Source organism: Chanos chanos, chromosome 13 (genome assembly GCF_902362185.1).
Source record: "Chanos chanos chromosome 13, fChaCha1.1, whole genome shotgun sequence".
NCBI lineage: Eukaryota > Metazoa > Chordata > Actinopteri > Gonorynchiformes > Chanidae > Chanos > Chanos chanos.
The window spans coordinates 12,024,619-12,043,233 of record NC_044507.1 but is presented as its reverse complement, the minus strand read 5'-3'; the positions used below and the strand labels follow the sequence as shown (position 1 = coordinate 12,043,233).

Here is an 18,615-nt window from a genome sequence, read left to right as displayed (position 1 = left end):
ACATATCCAAGGAAACCACAGGTAAATCACAGGTAATAAAAGAGTCTCGATAACACAGACATTCTTGGGTGCTATGAACCTGGATAGTGACTTAAATGAGTTGCACCAGACACTGAAATCTGATAGATGGAGCCATTTCTTATAGCACCAGTCTTTACTGTACACTGCTGATTTATTGCAGTGCAGCTCTGTGTTCACCATTCTTTTATCACATGTTTAAATAATCAAGGGCTATGTGGTCTGCACCGCTACCTTCCTATCTCAACCTGGACCCCACAACATGTCCGGTTACATACAACCTTGCCAAGTCATTTCACGGTCCAAAATAGCACTTCGCGTTGGCTTATGGTGTTTCAGCAACAGAAAATTAATTTGATCTTCATGTTGGGAAGTAGTTGGTTACATAACACAAATAGTCCTGCCACGTGGAAGCAGCCGTGAGAACCATCTATAGAGGTTGTCTGAATTGTATGGGACACACTTAACTAACTGATACTAAGGCTCGATCTTCAGACATGAATTTTTTTTATGATCAAAATGACATATTCAAACTATCAGCAGGTGTAACTCCCTCATCTTGTAAGGTTTTCATATTTTCAATTCTCAATGTTATGAAGATAATGGAACAACCATGGAGACACCTAAAGGTCAGATTCTCTGCCATATAAAATTATACATGATGCAAAACGGGTGGAATACACACTGTAACATTTCGCAAAGCACTTAAGTGAGAATAAGCAGAGATTTCTTTCTTTTTTTTTTTTTTTGTTTAATGTTGGATATGTGTAAATCTTCATTCCAAACAACAGAATGTACGGGTTCTGACCCTTTAATGGTGAATGAATTTTAAATACGAGTGTAAATTAAGATTACAGTCTCATTCATCACGTCAACACAATGAAAATACAAAGTTGCTCTTGTAGATTTATTGTTAGGGAAAGCTGCTTGTCAGGTTGACATTGCAACCATTATGTAAGTGATAAATTAATAGCTAGAGACGAGAGATCAGATAGAAAAGGATTTTATCGTTTTCATGGATGGATAAGTTAATGTATGTCTTATAATGTATTGTATTGCCTTCAGTACCAAGTATGTTATTTCTAAGCAAATAGCAACATTTTATGAAGTAACAGTTGCAGACTATTGTTTATTTGATTTTGTTTTGCCCATGATCTAAATCATTGTTTTGAACTGGGATTTTGCAGTAGGTCAGTTGAATTTACAGCCATGAAACTTCTGCGTTTCTGTTGTAGTTCGTCACTCCACACATTCACACATACACTTGTTTACATACACAGACCAATTAAAATGATGCAAAGTGTGAGACAAAATGAATGTAATCAGCCATGGATTTCTGAGAAAGTCATTATACGCTGATTTGCTACATGGGCTTTTGGATAATATTTGATAATATCTTTAAACAACAAGGTTTATTCTTGAGTAGATCTCCAAAAAAATGTTATGGTCGGAATCAGTGAAAATGTAAATGAAGAAACTGAATGAACTAATATGCATAAAACCAACCATGTAAATTAAAACTGCTGTCTGCATAATGTCAATAACAATTAACGCTTATCCTGAAAAAGAGAAAAAATTGTCCCTGAACACATTGTTAAGCCTAAAAGAGATTGTATAAAGAAACAGAATCCAGTTTAGATCCATCGGGTTGCACTAAATGCAAAAGGCTGAGAAAGACAGTCCTCACATACAAGCCTGCGGGTCCTGACAGTACAGCATTACACACATCACTAACCCCAAAAGGCGAAGTGGAAGACAACATATTCCCAGAATACATTTCACTGGGGTCGGTGTGCCAATTTTAGCCCCTCAGCCAACTTTAGGGCAGGAATCCTGCTCCACATTCAGGAGGGGCAAAGATGAGGCGCCTGAGGAGACACATGCACACGGGTGCTCTCACACACACACACACACACACACACACACACACACATACACACACACACACACACACACACACACACACACACACACACACACACACACGCACACACACACACACACACATACACACACACACACACACACACACACACACACACACACACACACACGCACACGCACACACACACATTGGCAGTAGTAAAACAGTTAGGACATGACGTTCCCCCTTGGCTAAAATAAGCGCCTTTCTGAAAGTGAGAGGTGAAAAGCTCAATGCATACATCACTCTGCTATAGCAGCTCTGTAAAGCCAAGCTTTCCTTCACGCATTACAACCTGATGAACCACAAACGCAAACTTGCATACCCTATCTTCACTTTAACCAATAAATGACACTAAAACATAAACCCCTGTCCTTCCCATCGTGTCTTTCGTGCGGTCCGCTCGACTTTAACGGAAGGCCAAGATATGAGAGAGTAGCATGACCTCGCCTGATTGATGAAGCATCAAGCTGAATACTGAGGGAGGTGATAAGCTCACTAAGCGTTAGGTCAGACCTTTGGGGAAAACTGGTTCCATCCAAGGACACCCCGAGGTACTGAAAGTCCAGGGTCGCATCTTAAGTGACACCCCTAAAGCATGCCAGAGATGGCCTGCAGGAGAGTTGTTAAAAGCAGCTTATTTCTAGACAGTGTGACCTGTGGGGGTGGGTGAGGGAGAAGGGTGGAGGGAGAAGGGTGGGGTAAACTGAAGGACAGGAACCTCTGGCTGATGCCGAGAGTGTCTTACCATCACGGCCCTCTTCTGAACAGCTGTTTTCATTTTAGTGTGTTATGATTATTTATAAATTATTTATTCCTGGTGAGTGTACGATTAAATGTCAAGATGTGATATCCGGTTAAGCAATCTGACAAATGTGTAAAAAACTCATCTTAAGGCACATCTTACAGTGGTTCAGGGTTCAGAGGAGCAAGGGTTTCTGTTTTGTTAGATGAACATAATTGTGTTTAAATTTGGTACTTGAAATATGGTATAATAAAGCTTTATGAAAACGTGTTTCTTTTTTCTAATCTGAATTAAGTTTCCATTCTCACCAGATGTATATGATTCTGCCAGTACTGTGTAATGGAGTTAAAAACTTCACTCAGTCATTCCTGTTCAAAACCTTATGTGAGGAGAGTATGAACCTTGTCCAGAGGGGGCACAACATTGCTCTTATTGGTGTCTGTTTTTTCATTTATGTACCCCTCTCTTTCTGCCCTGCTTCCTACCTCCTTTGATCTTTTTCACACAATGTCCAAAAAAAAACATACAGAGCCCCCCCCCCCCCGCCCCGTCATTCACATTCACACACACATTCACATTCAGACAATGACTCTATGACGTCTCCTACTTCAAGGACTTCCTCAATGTTCATCCATGTTTCCTCCACCCTAGGAGGAAACGTTTCTCTTTGTGTATGTGTGTATGTGTGTGTGTGTGTGTGTGTGTGTGTGTGTGTGTGTGTGGGTAAGGGGTATTTCTTTTTCCCCCCATGGGACACATCACCAAAAGAAAGAAACCTGTTGATATGTCCATTAAAAAAAACAGAACAAAATAAAAAAGGACTTCAGTTTAAGAACTTTCCAAGTCTAACTTTATTGTCAGCTCCACAATCACTGACATGTACAAACCTTACAGACACATGTATGTAAATAGCTCCACTGACAGATCTGTATTTAGAGTTTGAACTGAATAACTTAGAGAAATAAATATGCCATGACTTGGTGGAGCCCAACAAAAATGTTGAAGAAGAAGAAGATGATGGATGATGAAGATATGGATTTTGCTCTACTCCGACTCCTGCTCATTGTGGTTTAGCTGAGCATACTCCAAAGAAACCTGCTGAGAAAAGAACAAAACGATTATTTTAACGATTCCACTACTTCATTTTCATCTCTCCTTGCATACAAATGATATTTTCACAACTTACAACTTTTACGGCAATGCTGTGTCCCACCCTCTAATTTGTGTTGCCTCGTTACAACGTAATTACATATTCCTCCACTTCTGTCTCCCGCTACTACTTTTTTCGTACCTTGCATTTTTTTTCTTAATCTATTGTTCGCTCAGCGAATGACACTGTTTTGGATAAAAGTGTGTGCCAGGTGATTAAACTTAAATGCAAATGTGTATAAGGGACCACAAGGCTGAGTTCACTTCCATAAGTTCCATTCAGAATAATGTGTCTGATTCTCGTCAGACGACAGACGCTGAAGCCGAGGCCATTTGTCAATTCATGAGGAAGGAAGAGTGTCACAGCCAGGGACACACAGTAGCCCATGCACACGGCCGCTTGTTTTGCAATTTCAAGTTCAAAAAATGTGGGGAAAAAAATGTGTGTGTGAAATGGGTTTCAAAAATGTGTTGAACTTTTTCAAAAATGTTGAACTTTGACAGTATACACAGAGAAAACTATAGTTTAAATAACCCCTTAAAAGTAGCTATTTCTACGAACTTTTTTGTGAACTTTGAATTTTATCTCCCATTTCAACCTGTTTCTTGTAAATTTCCTGATGCGTCAAGTACTACTTTCGAGCACCAGGGGGCAACTCTTCTCCTTCACTGTGTGTAATTGTGTGTTTGAGCTTAACCACGGGGCTTTACTTACCCCTTCTGCATGTTCGCTGGCTTCTGGAAAAACAAAAGAAGGAGACAGACTGAGGAAGGGAAAACAGCTGAGATACTGATTAATCATAGAACATTCCAGCTCCAACTCCCTTAAAGCCTGTAGCTTATCACAGTGACACCATGCTAATAAACACATGTGTGTATTGCTAATCTGTTTCCTCGTCGGTTACAGCCATTGTTTGGTGATACAGAAAACCAGCCCAGAGTTTGTTATTGTGTTCCCTCTTGTGTGTCTCAACATCATTCAAGCTACCTACCACAAACAATTAGCCAGCACTCAGCCCCCATTAATCAACATCAGAGAAACAGATGTTAATTTATTGTTCCAAGAGGAACAATGGGGTTTTCTTGCCGCTGGTTGGAAGGAAAAACCAAGAGTCCAAGGGTGGGAGGTTATGGAACTCTGCACTTATTGTAAAAACAGGAACCTCTCTCCTACCCAGAACAGGAAATGGATACCTGGTGTTCCAGCCATGTTCAATAAATGGTACTTTTCATTAACAATGCAGATGTTTACTCCATGTCTCTTCTGGCTATTTTATTCACATTTGGAGGGAAAGGATCTGATTGGCTGATGGTGAGACTTTTTTGTGCATGATTTATAACATTTGGCTCACCTTGCGTGTTCTCTTGGACCTCACTATACACAGTGTCTGTTCCTTTCTTTAGAGGAGCTGGAAGGACACAAACACACACTTACTGTGGAAAGCAGCTTCACTGCAAAACCCGATTTTGTATCAATCACAAATAGCTAACAAAGTATGTAATAAAGTGACTCATATGGTGTAATTTAGTCATTTTACTTGAATTTCTTGTTGTATTCAAGAGGAAATGATTCAATTCTGAAACTTTAGTTGAGTACTGACATCATGACTGAAAATGTCTACACTGGTGCATTTGACTGGAGATAAATAAATATGTGTTAGCTCACCTTTGGTGTGATCTACGCCCTGTGGATGAGCCACCTCAGCATACCGGGACTTCTCATACTCATCCCCACTGCTCTGCTCATCAGAGCCTAGAGGAAACAACATAGCACAACAACACACACACACACACATACATACATAGACATACACATACACACGCGCGCGCGCGTGCGCGCGCACGCACACACACACACACACACACGCACACACACACACACACACACACACATACGCAGGTACACGCACATGCATACTTTAACACAAGCATGAAGTACACTTGCTCCATATACACAAGATAAATAATTTAGGAATACCAATTAAGCTACATAACATTTCTATGAGGTTCCTAAAATAAGGAATTGCAGATAATTGATGACCTCACCTGAGCTAGACACATGATCGCTCCACACATTACGTCCCATCACACCAGGAGTGGCTGTCAGAAAAAAAGACACACAAGCTGATTCAGGACAGACAGGACACAGGACGGAAGGATATTCAAACATATTCAATGTTCCTGTCCCTAAAGACACAAGTCACATCGTAAGGCAGAGCAACAATGACAGTGTAATGCTTTCTTATTTGTTTAGATCTAAAGTGAACTGCTTTTGATGTTTTACCTGTTTAGTATTTGTTAAATGTTGTTGCGCTGCTAGTGTTACATAGCATTGCTACATAGAACTACACTGGTTGCCAAAAAACTTGCTTCTGGGCAGATAGCTAAATTGCTCCCCTGTTGTTGTGTTAGACTTGTTTTTAAATGCCCAGGACACTGAAATATTGGGAACATGTTTGGGAATAATGGGGGTTACCATTAGGGTCAATGTTATCCTCAGCGTCCAGGGTGAGGCTCACTCTCATTGGATCACCTGATTTAGACCTCACTGGTTTTCTGAGAATGGAATCACCAAAGATAGTAAAACAACACATTAATCTGTGTATAGAGGTAGAAATATACAAAGAGTCTGTTTAACTGGAGGAGACTAATGATAGCCATGAAGCATTTGTGTGTGTGTATGTGTGTGTGTGTGTGAGTGAGAGAGAGAGAGAGAGAGAGCGAGAGAGCGAGAGATATTTAAATGTAAGCACAAGCTCTTTAGAGCAGGAATACTATTGTTAATGTTATTACTCTCTTAATATCTGCTCTTCAATTACAGGCTCTCTTCCAGACACTGCCATGTCTCTCTCTCTCTCTCTCTCTCTCTCTCTGTCAGTTGGTACTCAGCAAGTTGGTCTGTCTGACTGTATAATATAAATTGTATATTTTCTTTGTTCTTTTTATTCAGGTGTACTATTGACGAATATTGAAAATGTAAAAACTTACACCGACAGCTCAGATGCTCGCTTCCCTCTGCGTGGTTTGTATTTTTTCTTCATGATGAGGATTAGTGCTATCATTATAGCCACCAATAGCACAATACAGAATACTGCAATTACAACCTTCTTCCAGCCTGCCAAGTTCACTACAAAAAAAGAACATCACACATAGATCAACTCAACACAAATCCTCTCTGGTAAACTCAGGCAAGATTTCTCCACATTTTCCACAAAATGTCCTCATGTGTCAGTCATAAAGCATTCATGGGTCATTTCACCCTTAAACCTACAAACACACACATACACACATATACTCACACCCAACCTGGCATGTGGCATCACAACTTTACTCTGCAAATTTACTCTGTATGCAAGAGCTTCTCTTCAAACTGAGGACTGAGTAGTGGAGTTGTTAAAGTGACACTCTGGTGTTGACTAGACATCGAGTGTCATTTGCATAATGTGCATGAGGTCTACCCTCTCTCAAAAGAAAAAAGCACACTCCAAATAGCATCTCTTCACTGAAAAAAACTGTACTGAACTTATGACAGACTTCAGTATAGTGCCAGAGGTATACAGGAGTGCTTATGTTCTTAAATAATACTTGTGTATCTGCTCACGGGTGTGTTTTAAAGACTCACCTCCAATCGTGACTGGAGAGCTACTTTTGCTCTCACTGGCTTCATTGGAGGCAGTGCAGTGGTACCTCCCTCTCTGATCTCGGGTTGTGGACTGGATGGTGTGGACCGCACTGGTGACACTTGATTGTTTTGTATCAAGGGGAGCTGTGGTCCCGCTGTGAAACCATGTGAAGGTTATGGGGGTGGTGCCTGCCTGAACACTACAGGTGAGGACAAGTTCAGTGCCCTCTGTGATTGTGCGACCTTCAGTATTCAGGGTCAGGGCTGGTTTGGATACTGGCTCTGTTGAAAACCAAATACAACCATCCTCAGCTCTTTGTTAAAAGGAAAAGAAAAAAAAAATCACATTTCCCTTTTCTTGTGTGTTCCTGTGTTCCAAAATCCTTACATGATTGTCCACGTGTTTTTATGTGAATTTTTTTTTTTTTTAGCAACAATTTACCATCACATTTGGACTTTATTTTGATAAGATTTGTATGAATGACTGAATGACTTAGTGGAATAGTGAAAGCACAAGAATGAGTGACTGAGAATGAGTGGATAAATGCATGATCAAATGAGTGAGTGCATGCATGAGTGAGAGAGGAAGACCAACTGTATTAATTTGTTGAAAACTCACCTATGACCACTGCATTGAGTCTGGAGCTCTCCTTGACAAAGCGTTCTCTGCCGTTCGAGGCCTTACAGGTGAAATCACGAATCTCTGCTTTGCGACTGATAGAGGTGACATTGAACAGAGCTCTGCGGTGTGGCCCATGCACTGGGTACTGATACACTTCCATGCCGTGTCTCACCAAACTGTACTGGATTGGCAGAGTCCCGTTCTCACTCTCACACACCACCTGGAATGGCTTCCCTACAATCACCCTGTCCGTTGTCCTTATCACAGGCACAGAGACAGGAACTGAGAGAAAGAGAGAGAAGGAGGGGGAGGGAGAGAGAGAGAGAGAGAGAGAGAGAGAGAGAGAGAGAGAAAGACGAAGCATGAATGAGAGATAACACTAAATCATAGAGGAATACAGTGATTGCACTATTTCTGGGGAAGTACACATTAACAAACGCTGCAATTACACATTGTAGAATAGAAGAGGGAGAGAGGGAATTGCTATGCTTTACGAGTTCCTCACCCTTAGCGCTAAGGCTAAATATTGAGCTTGTTTTAATGATCCCATTGGCCTCAGCTTTGCAGCTGTAGTTCCCATTGGAGGTCGGTCCTGCGGTGATGTTTTGGCTGGACATCACCGTGCAATTCTTATTATCTCTGCAGATGCTGTATTTAATATGTCTATTTGTGATTTTTTCTGATGGGGTGCTTGCACATTGCACGGAGAAGCCGTCTCCTTCAAACACGTCCTTGGGTGACATGATCAGATTTGGCTTTGAGAACAGCTCTGTGATGCAGAGAGAGATCAGGTATCAGTCCAGGACAAAAATCAAGTCCACTGTACATATTCATTGAACCTTCTGGCTGAAAAATCATGCTTGCTGAAAAGCAGCTCGTTAAACCATTGTGTACTGATTGAATGTAACCTCAGGAGAGGTGGAGCTAAAAAATTTAAGGAAAGGTAAAGATGTCACACCTGTTCTCTTAATAGCATTTTAATTAGTGAATCAGTCTCAAGAAATTTTAATATGTGTTTGCCACCTGCCTTTGACCCTCATTATGCCACCAGTGGATTTTTGCAGTGCGCCCAACTCGCTTTTGCACACATATTCCCCAGAATCCTCAGCACGTGGTCTGAAGTAATAACTGAATCCAGTCTTGGCTTTATTCAGTATTTTGCTCTGCTTGCTCAGATAAAGAGCAAGATGACTATGTTTTGCTATCACATCACATTGGATCGTCACATTGTCTCCTTCAAAGATGTTCTCATTGGGAGAAATGTGAAGCTCTGGAGTGATCTTAATCTCTGAGGAGCACACATGAAAACAAACAAAGTTATATCTATATCTCTGTCTCTCTATATATATTTATATATAAATGTGTGTATGTATGTATGAATGTGTATATATATATATATATATATGCACACACACACACACACACACATAAAAATCAACAATAAACAAATCATGAAAGCAATGAGCAGTAACAAACACTTCATCACAACTGATGGAATCCATTCACCTAATACTACACTCAAAAACCATTGAGTTCTTTTGCCTACTTTCTCAGACAAGCTCAAAACAAACTTAAGACATTGCTTAATTTAAAACCTGTGCTAGAACTGGATAGTAAAGTAGTTATAAAGGATCCGAAGACTCTTAAGAAATTATGAATCCTAAATATTGTTTAGCAGGAGCTCACAAAATCAAAAACAGGAAAAGTTTGAATTACATAGGTATTGAGGAGCATATTATATAGCATGGCTCACTGTTGCACTGAGAAAGGTTATAAAGTGAATATCAATGCCTTTGATAAACCACATTACCTGTGGCGATGATCTTCACTGCAGTGCTGTTCATGGAAATGCCAGCCTGAGGGTGATCTTTGACTGAAAATTGGCAGTACAAGTAGGTTTCTCCCTCTCTTTCTATTGTTATGCTGGTATTTGCTGTGTTCGTTGAAGTATGGATCATTTTGATTTCTTTTCCATCTTTGAAGAAATAAAACTGGAGCGGTCCGGATTCTTCTACAGCACTACAGCTCACAGATACATCATCCCCTTCATATACGTGGTTCTTATTTACTGTCAGTTTGGGAACCTGCAAACCTGTGTGTGATATTTGTTATTAGTACAATAGTCTTAACAGTGTGCATTCATTCCTGGATGAATTTACATAGTTGAAGATTTGTAAACCAATCATCCTGTAGTTCAGATACTTGAGAGTCTGAGTGTTGGACTGAAAACATTTGTAACTTAACAACATAAAAACCTACTTTTTTAAAAGATTGTTCTCCTTTTTCAGCGGTAGACTGAGAGTGATACGTTTTTTAACCACATTATAGATCATCATTTGTTTTCTTGTAAACCTCTAGGAAAATGTTTCCTCCAACGTTATGGAATCACACATGAGAAAGTCAATTATAATATCCCCTCTGTAATTACTTTGAGGTGTTTGAGAATACAGTTGGAAAAATTGAAAGTTAAGTTGACGTTATCATAGTTAAGTTAAGATTCTTAGCTGACAGGCCTAATACTGTGGATATGGTACCTTGAACAATGAGCTTCTCCGGGTTGCTCTTTTTGAACCTGTCCTCAATGCGGACAGAGCACTCATAGAATCCAGAGTTGGAGACCCGCGCAGGATTGATTTTTAGCTCCACCTCATTGCGAGTGGTGTTTACTGAATGAACAACTTCATCATTACGGAGGAATTCAAAGGTGCCTCTGAGCAGTTGAGGGGAGGAGGAACTCACGTGACCCTTGCAGACCAAGATCACAGAGGTTCCCCTGTCCACCGTATTCCCGGGTTGAATCGTCAAATGAACTTGGTCTATAGTGAACACTGAACAGGTAAAAATCAATAAGTATGACTAAGACTGATGTGAATAATCAGTCAGTAACCTCAGTAAGAGTGATTATGTGGATGGAAATGAGAAGATTAAGGGTAATGACTCCAAGGAGAGATCCACTGCCTGAGAAAGTGAAACTTCCACTGATATTGATAACAAATGTTAAAGATTAAAGGTTCACTTGCATCCTTTTTGACAGTGAACCTCACATTTTTATCAGACATTTGCTTCTTTTATGAGTCATTCTGCCCATGTTATGGATGTTGCTCAACGAGAATAATTCAACTTCTGCTTTCATGATATTTGTAGGATATGGCCGTGTCCAACTGTGCCATATACATGCAGGATGTTGTTTTTGTGGAGGTGTGCGTAAAACTATGGTGGCAGTAGAGAAATGATCAAATCTTGTAGGTGCAGCTTGAAACATAAAAGATGAATCAATTTTTCTGCTACTTCAGTTAGGAACTATGGGTTTTTAACTCCTGTTTACAAGAAGTACCTTAGAAATGGTGGTACAACAAGGGTTAAACACTGATTAACTGAACAAATGTCTAATCAAATGAATGTTATAATGCAGTGGTTCTCAACCCCAATCCTGGGAGGCCACTGTTCTGCACATCCTTGTTTTAACTCTCCTGAGCTCAGGACTGACACACTTGATTCAACTGATCAATTAATCATCAAGCCCTTGATTAGCTCAGTTAACCGTGATAATGAAGAGTTAAAATAAAGGCGTGCAGGACAGTGGCCCCTCAGGACTGGAGCTGAGAACCACTGTTATAATGTTATTTTCCTATGTCACAAAACTTCAAGTGACGGAAGATTGTGGCCAAGTGGAAAACGAGGTTTGTCCTGTTTTCTCAAGAGTAATAATTTGAGGCATGTGTCAATCTTTTTGTGTCAAGATATAGGTAAAAATCAGAAGAGAGAGCTTCAGGTAGGGGTAGAGCAAAAAAGAGCTGAAGGACCTCAATCCCCGGACAAAGGAGGGAGGGACAGGAAGGAAAGCAATCAAGCAAACACAAAATACCATTCCCATGAAACCACAAAGAGCTGACGATATCATCAGCCTCCCAATCCAACAAAAAAAAAAAACCCGTTATTTTTTACCACAAACAATCCAAACAGAACAATAATATCCCTTTGAGTCTATAACAAAGACTTAGAGTCAAACTATAAGGAACGCTTAGCAGAAGATACAGAATTTATGCTTGTTTTGGCTTTCAAGAACAGAAGGTTTGTTCCAGTTGTCAACTGAATTTAGACTCAACAAATTGACTAAATACAAATTAAAACATCCTGCAAGAAATGTAGACGGTGCAAAAGTGCGTGATGATCAAAGTAGCTATTCATTCAACTGTCTCTAGGGAACTGCTCTGACTGAACTGACCACTAATGAGTCTTATAACAGACATATCAATATTAGAAATAAATAAATAAATAAATAAACAGGGCAGAGTGATGAGTAAAAAGTGAGTGAAGTGTAAAAATAGCATCTTTGCCACAGACAAAAACAAACAGATGTCCTAAAACTGTCTAAACCACAAAACGTCATTCTACACTGGACAAATGCTAAGTAGGTTGACAAAACGTAATTTCTTCAAATTCTTACCTGAATATGCTTCGGAGTCATGCCCTACAAGTGAAACGGCAGAGGAGAGGGGAGAAAGGGCAGGAACAATGGATGCAGGTAAAGAATAAAGAAAAAAAGCATACAGATACAGATAAATATAGTCAGTGGCCACAAATAAATTAAACCTCAACACAGGCGTAAATACAGTCCAAATGTAATAAAACTGTTACAGAATGAAGTCTATGGGTATGGCAAAACTAAGTATGTGCATGCAATTGAATACAATATCGAGAAATGCACGTACACTGGAAACAGAGAATGTTTTCAGTGATTTCCATGCAGTCAAAAGATAAAATAAACAAGTCAAAAGTAGTATATAAAATCTGTATAAATTTAACATTCTTACATAGTATTAGGAGTTCTATCAGGAGCAATGTGAAGACATGTGTCCAGCACTCCATCTTGACAGGTGAGCGTATGTGTATGTTGCGTGAACATGTGAGTGTTTGTGAGGTCACACTCATCCATGTGAGAGGATGCTGACCATGTAAAGGCAGGAGGTTAGGGCTAGGGAGAGGGAGGGTGTACATGTTCTGTTGATTACATGCTTCGACTCTCTTTGTTTTGCCAAAATGGGGAAATGAGTGTAACTTCCTCAGGAAGCGTGTTGCAGTTGTGTTTATACCATTCTTGTGTTTAAGTAGAGCAGAAGGCTACTGCTTCTGGACTTTCCTGAGCCTCTGACTGTGTGTGTGTGTGTGTGTGTGTGTGTGTGTGTGTGTGAGTAAGCTAGCAATGTTGGTCGGCACAGCTCATAGCCAGTCCTAGATACTTATTAGACTGAACATTGACATTGTGATCTATCTCGAACACATCTGATTTAGCTTGTCATCTGACCATAGAGCCTTTCTATTAGGTGTGTTGTTGGCTAGCTAAAGGAAATATGCCATAAGAGGTGTTATATTTGCCATATGTTCTGCAGATACAGACCTCATAAAATACAGGTTTTATATTCAAAATAATGTAAACAGACAACACAGATGCCTCATTACCACTGTGCAGTCAATGGCAGTGGTTCCATTTCCCAACAGAGAAAGTGGTGTATAAAGCCTATTGCTATAGAAGTGCTATTCAACTTTTTACAAGTTTTTTTTACCTACTTTTTTTTATTTATTTATTTTTTTTTTATTTTAAGACTTTTCATTAAGACTTTCCCCCATTTCCCCTCAAACTATCATATTCTATTTCCAGAGCTGCAGTAAGTGACCATCATTACATGACAGTCCATGTTATGCCAGTCCAGGAGGGTGAAGACTTGGGCATGTATTTCCCAATACAAGCAAATTTGGCCACCACTTTTTTTTTCACCTGTTTGTGTGTGAACACTTCCATGTTAACACAGCCCATGCTACTTCTGAGGATTCACTTGTGAAGACACCCCACTGACAAGTACAGAGGAGTGGTGACAAGGGAGAAATTCTCCTGCTTTGCTACTTCACCCCGACATACAGATAAAAGTGAATTTATTCTGAACTGAGATTCTGCTGGTTTCAAGACTTCATTGTCAACTCAGTTTATTTCTGTATTATAGTATTGCTATGATTTTCTCTATTCTATGTTCACATGACAGCTTGAAGCAGATTTTTTTTTCTTTTTTAACTTCACATAATTTTAGGAATGTGTTGGACATCTCGCGTATGTAAAAGGACCAAGCCCACCCTGTCTCTCCCCTCTCAACAAAATACAATAAAACATCACCTGACAGAACTCGTGACATAACAATATAAACTGTGGTAATTTTCTTAGCATTGTAGGTGAGAGGACATTGGATTGCCCTGGGGGTTCTGTTTTGCTTTGTTATGTCCAGTCCACAAGGTGGTGCTCCAGGCTCGCTGTAAAACTATCTAAGAATCGCTGAACATTGTTCTATTGTGTCTCTATCTCCTTGAGTTGGTGTAAACCGCCTCTGACAAGCCAGTCCGAAGTCAGCCATGTGTCATGGTTTTTTAGGATGACCCAGGACCAGGGAAAGCTATGACACTTTTTGATGACAGGTTTAACCTTAGGTCAGTGTCACCCAAAATGTAGGGGCAGAACGAAAACTGTACTTCTGTGAGTAATTGTAGTTATAAGGTACTTTATGTATGTAGATAGTGTCAGCAAATCTGGACTGGTTTCCCCTACTTCCTCCGCCACCCTCATTATTACTCATTCAAAATGTGCACTCTTGCCTCTGCATATGCATCAGTGTACATTTGCTCACTACTCTCTCTATGATCAGAGTGTGTGGATCTATACAGGACTACAGGACAACAGAGTAATGAAGTGATATTTCACCATGCATTTACAACATCAGGAGAGACAGGAGAATGCTCTCTATATCAAGGCAAATGGTATCAAGTGTTCCGAAGAAAAACACATAATCGAATAATGTCTTGGTAATGGTGTGTGACAATATGTTTCAAATCATCTGTTTGTATTACCTGTTACCAGCTCCGCATAACTGCGTCCGTACCCATTAAAACACAACTAGATGAGTCTTAATGACTACAGAAGCATGGAGAAACCCAGGTTTGTGATATAACAGTTATTTTGTTGTCTGAATAGTATGTAGAACTGATTGATTCTGGCAATTTAATAAAGGTTAGTTAGTCTTTCACATGTCATTGTGCAAGCAATGGAATTTTACACGGGAGTCTTAGAATGCCTGCCTCCACTGAAATCAGTAGATGTTTTATCTTCCTGAGCAGTGGATCTTTCTTGAAGAATGTCCTCTCCGTCATTTATTATGTTCTTTGGCTAAACTTGGAGAGCCTTTAGAATGAGACAGAACATTCCGTTGGCTTCCCTGTTAAGATTCCATTCCTACCCAGTGACATCATGGTGCTTTTCTCTGTTCTTGTTCTCCGGAGACCCAGTGCCAGATTTGTCAGTGGGAAAAAAAAGTGATTTTCCAGGGCACCATAAAAATTCTCTTAAATGCTGGCTGTCATGTTGCTGAAACATTGTTTCAAAGTTGAGGACAAAAAAAAAAAAAAAGAAAAAAAAGAAAAGAACTGTCATGGTGAGGAAAGCTACCTGGACGTATAAACATACATTTTACATCAGATAAAATGACACAAAACATCTGGGTTTCTATTTGTCACACTACTCGCACTGAATTGGTCACAATTAATCTATTCATTTTCCCAGTTTAAAGCATTTCAACATGCACTGTAAGCTCAGAAGACCCTATGTTTTTCAGATAACCCTTTGCTTCTGCCAGAATGCTGTGACCTATCAGTTTACCAACTGGTTCAAAAATTACAACTGCCAAAGTTTTATCACGTCTCTGACAGTTTGGCCAGGCAATATTCAGCTGCAGGAAATGAGATTGCTTGTTCTGTGTTTTGTGTGTGTGTGTGTGTGTGTGTTTTTTTTTTCATTTTTTGTCACATTTTTTTTAAACAATTACACAGATCACTCAATGTCCGCAGAACATCATCCAGTGCTGGATTTGAATGTATCACGGTCTTTGCTACACCTGCCCTATTTAAACAAACCCCCATTAATCAGTCGACATCTGGGACGCTCTTATCATAGTCACGGTTTTCAACGTGACTGTGGCATTACTCAGCAATCCATCAATAACACAGACATATCTGCCTGTATCACCGGGTCATGAGCTCCAATGTATTACATTTAGACTGAGCAACTGCATACATCAACATTGTTAAAATACATGTTCAATTGGAAAGAGAGAGAGAGAGAGAGAGAGAGAGAGACAAAGAGAGAGGGAGAGAGACAAAGAAAGAGAATAAATAAACAAACTAACACAAAATCTTGCATGAAAATCTCTAATTGAACAAACTGAACATGCTTTATTTTGGATCCAAAGTCCCCTGACACTAGTTCGGTTTATGAGGGCCAACACATCCAATCCCCTTTTTTTCTACAGCAGTGTGGGTGTCTTCTTTTTTAAAATGAAACCTGTTTTATTCTTGTCCTTATCTCTTACTCTTACACACAATTTTACCATCCACCGAAAGACAGACCCCCCCCTCTCTTTTTTTTGTGTTTATATATCTCTCTCTTGTCTCACTTGAGATCTTCTGATGTGTGCAGATCATGAGTTGAGTGTGTTGTGAACAGAGAGTGACCCTCTTTGTCAGGACAGCACGTGAAATCTCTGCTGGGCTGACATTAAATTCCCTCAGACAAAATTCTACAGACATGTCCCATAACAACGTGTACTTTTGCTGTGCTCTCTCACTCGGTCTCTCTCTGGCCTGAGTGCATAATGAATGGTATGAGAGATTGTGTTATGACAGGCTCTTTGTGTGGACTTTGTGACGATTGCTGGGCAGAGCTGCAGCAATGCAGAGAGTCAAGAGTAGAACAGTCCACTAAACTGTCAGGACAAGCATCATCACAAATGGGCACACACACGCACAAACACACACACACACACACACACACACACACACACACACACACACACACACACACCATTTCACTCTGTCTCTGTCTTTGTCTCTTTTTCTCCCAATAGATTCACTAAACCCCCTTCAGGGAGCCACTAATTTGATCAGTGTTTTGCCCTCTTACTCTCTACGCTGTTGTGGGAGACTATTAGTGTGTTTGGAGACTTGGAGCCATTTTAATCTCCCTTTCCACTATTTATCTGTACAGTATCTTACTAAATGCTATCTATCTATCTATCTATCTATCTATCTATCTATCTATCTATCTATCTATAGATTGGTCTTTCAGGCTGACTGTTTCTCTGTGTGCCTGTCTCTTTGTACAAAAGACAATGGAAAAATCAGTAAATCCGCATTGTATTGACTCCACCTTGCCTGAATGCACTGAAGTCAGCACAGCCCAGCAAAGGCAAATGGGAGAGGCTCTTTGGGAGGTGAATCTGACTACATTCCCCAGAACAAAAGACTTCTGTCCAGAGGGAAATCGTTGCCTTCGGTCATCATACATCATAACGTGAAGACAGGTTCATTTTACACAAGTTTATGCTGACACACTAAATCATGCAGGCCTATTCCTGTCACGTGAAGAGAAGAGTTCCTTAGCTGTGTCAAGGCTGCTCCCAGTGCTTTGTCTTGCCTATATCACAGACAGTTTACACGTTCATCTGAAATCTCCCAAAAGCTGATGAAGTGATTTAAAAAATATATATATAATTATATAAAAATTTCAAGGCTTTGTAGGCTTACTCCTTACTCAACCTTATATTTAATTGAAAAAAGAATATATATATATCTTTATATATATATATATATATATATATATATATATATATGTGTGTGTGTGTGTGTGTGTGTGTGTGTGTGTGTTTATATAATATTTATCTTAAGAATGATCACATTTTTATTATGAAAAATATATATGTACAGTGGTGAGAAGATGTATGTAAAAGAGTGAAGGAATATGATAGAGCAAAGGATTTATCTTCTTGTGTTCATTTATCTTTGTATTTCCCTCTCATAGTGAGAATCTTAAAGGAAAAGAACTCTCAAGAATTCTGACATCATGGCCACTTGGCTTGGTCAGAATATACTTTGCAAATGTTTTTGAAAAGTCTGTCAACTTTTGTTTGTTTCATGTTCATGTGAGACTGTGAAGCAACTGACATCAATCAAGTTAATGTGAATATATTATTTAATACACCTGTATATAATTAACAGCACATACAACACTGTCATGAGTATCTTGAAGTTCTTGTCATAAATATTTTATGAGACAGTAGATTCCTTGAGGAGTTCCGAAGCTTGGGGGTGTTGTCCAGGTAAAGATGCTTTGGAGCTGAAGTGTAAAGCGGTACAGAGGGCCAATGTAGTGCAGAGGGCCAGTTTCACACCCCCGCTAAGCATGTTATCTGATTATTCTCTATTTCACTCATCCATTAAAATACTGTTGTTCTCTCCATCTCTAAGAAGTGAGAAAAACCCACAGAAAAATCAATACAAACATCCGTAAGACAGAAGCTGTACCACCTCAGTATGCAACCGCAACGAGACTTTCATAACGAGTTCTGGGTTTGTTTGAACTAGGTCACTCAATCCAGTCTATGTGGAGATGGTGTTCAGAGGGCTTCCTAGCAAGAACCGAATGAAAATTCATGCCGCCACAG

At 39.7% G+C, this 18,615-nt stretch overlaps 1 protein-coding gene across 1 annotated transcript; it reads right to left on the bottom strand.

The window, feature by feature from the left end:
• Positions 1-3,585: 3,585 nt before the first annotated feature.
• On the bottom strand, positions 3,586-12,968 carry pecam1a (platelet and endothelial cell adhesion molecule 1a). The gene is made up of 15 exons (XM_030790345.1): positions 12,895-12,968; positions 12,528-12,551; positions 10,615-10,908; positions 9,891-10,172; positions 9,108-9,368; positions 8,586-8,849; positions 8,078-8,362; positions 7,459-7,740; positions 6,825-6,963; positions 6,313-6,392; positions 5,883-5,936; positions 5,503-5,589; positions 5,189-5,245; positions 4,552-4,574; positions 3,586-3,782 (listed from the first exon to the last, which is right to left on the bottom strand). Exons 1-15 carry the CDS (start codon positions 12,947-12,949, stop codon positions 3,732-3,734), a joined length of 2,238 nt encoding a protein of 745 aa, XP_030646205.1. The 5' UTR covers positions 12,950-12,968; the 3' UTR covers positions 3,586-3,731.
• Positions 12,969-18,615: the final 5,647 nt, after the last annotated feature.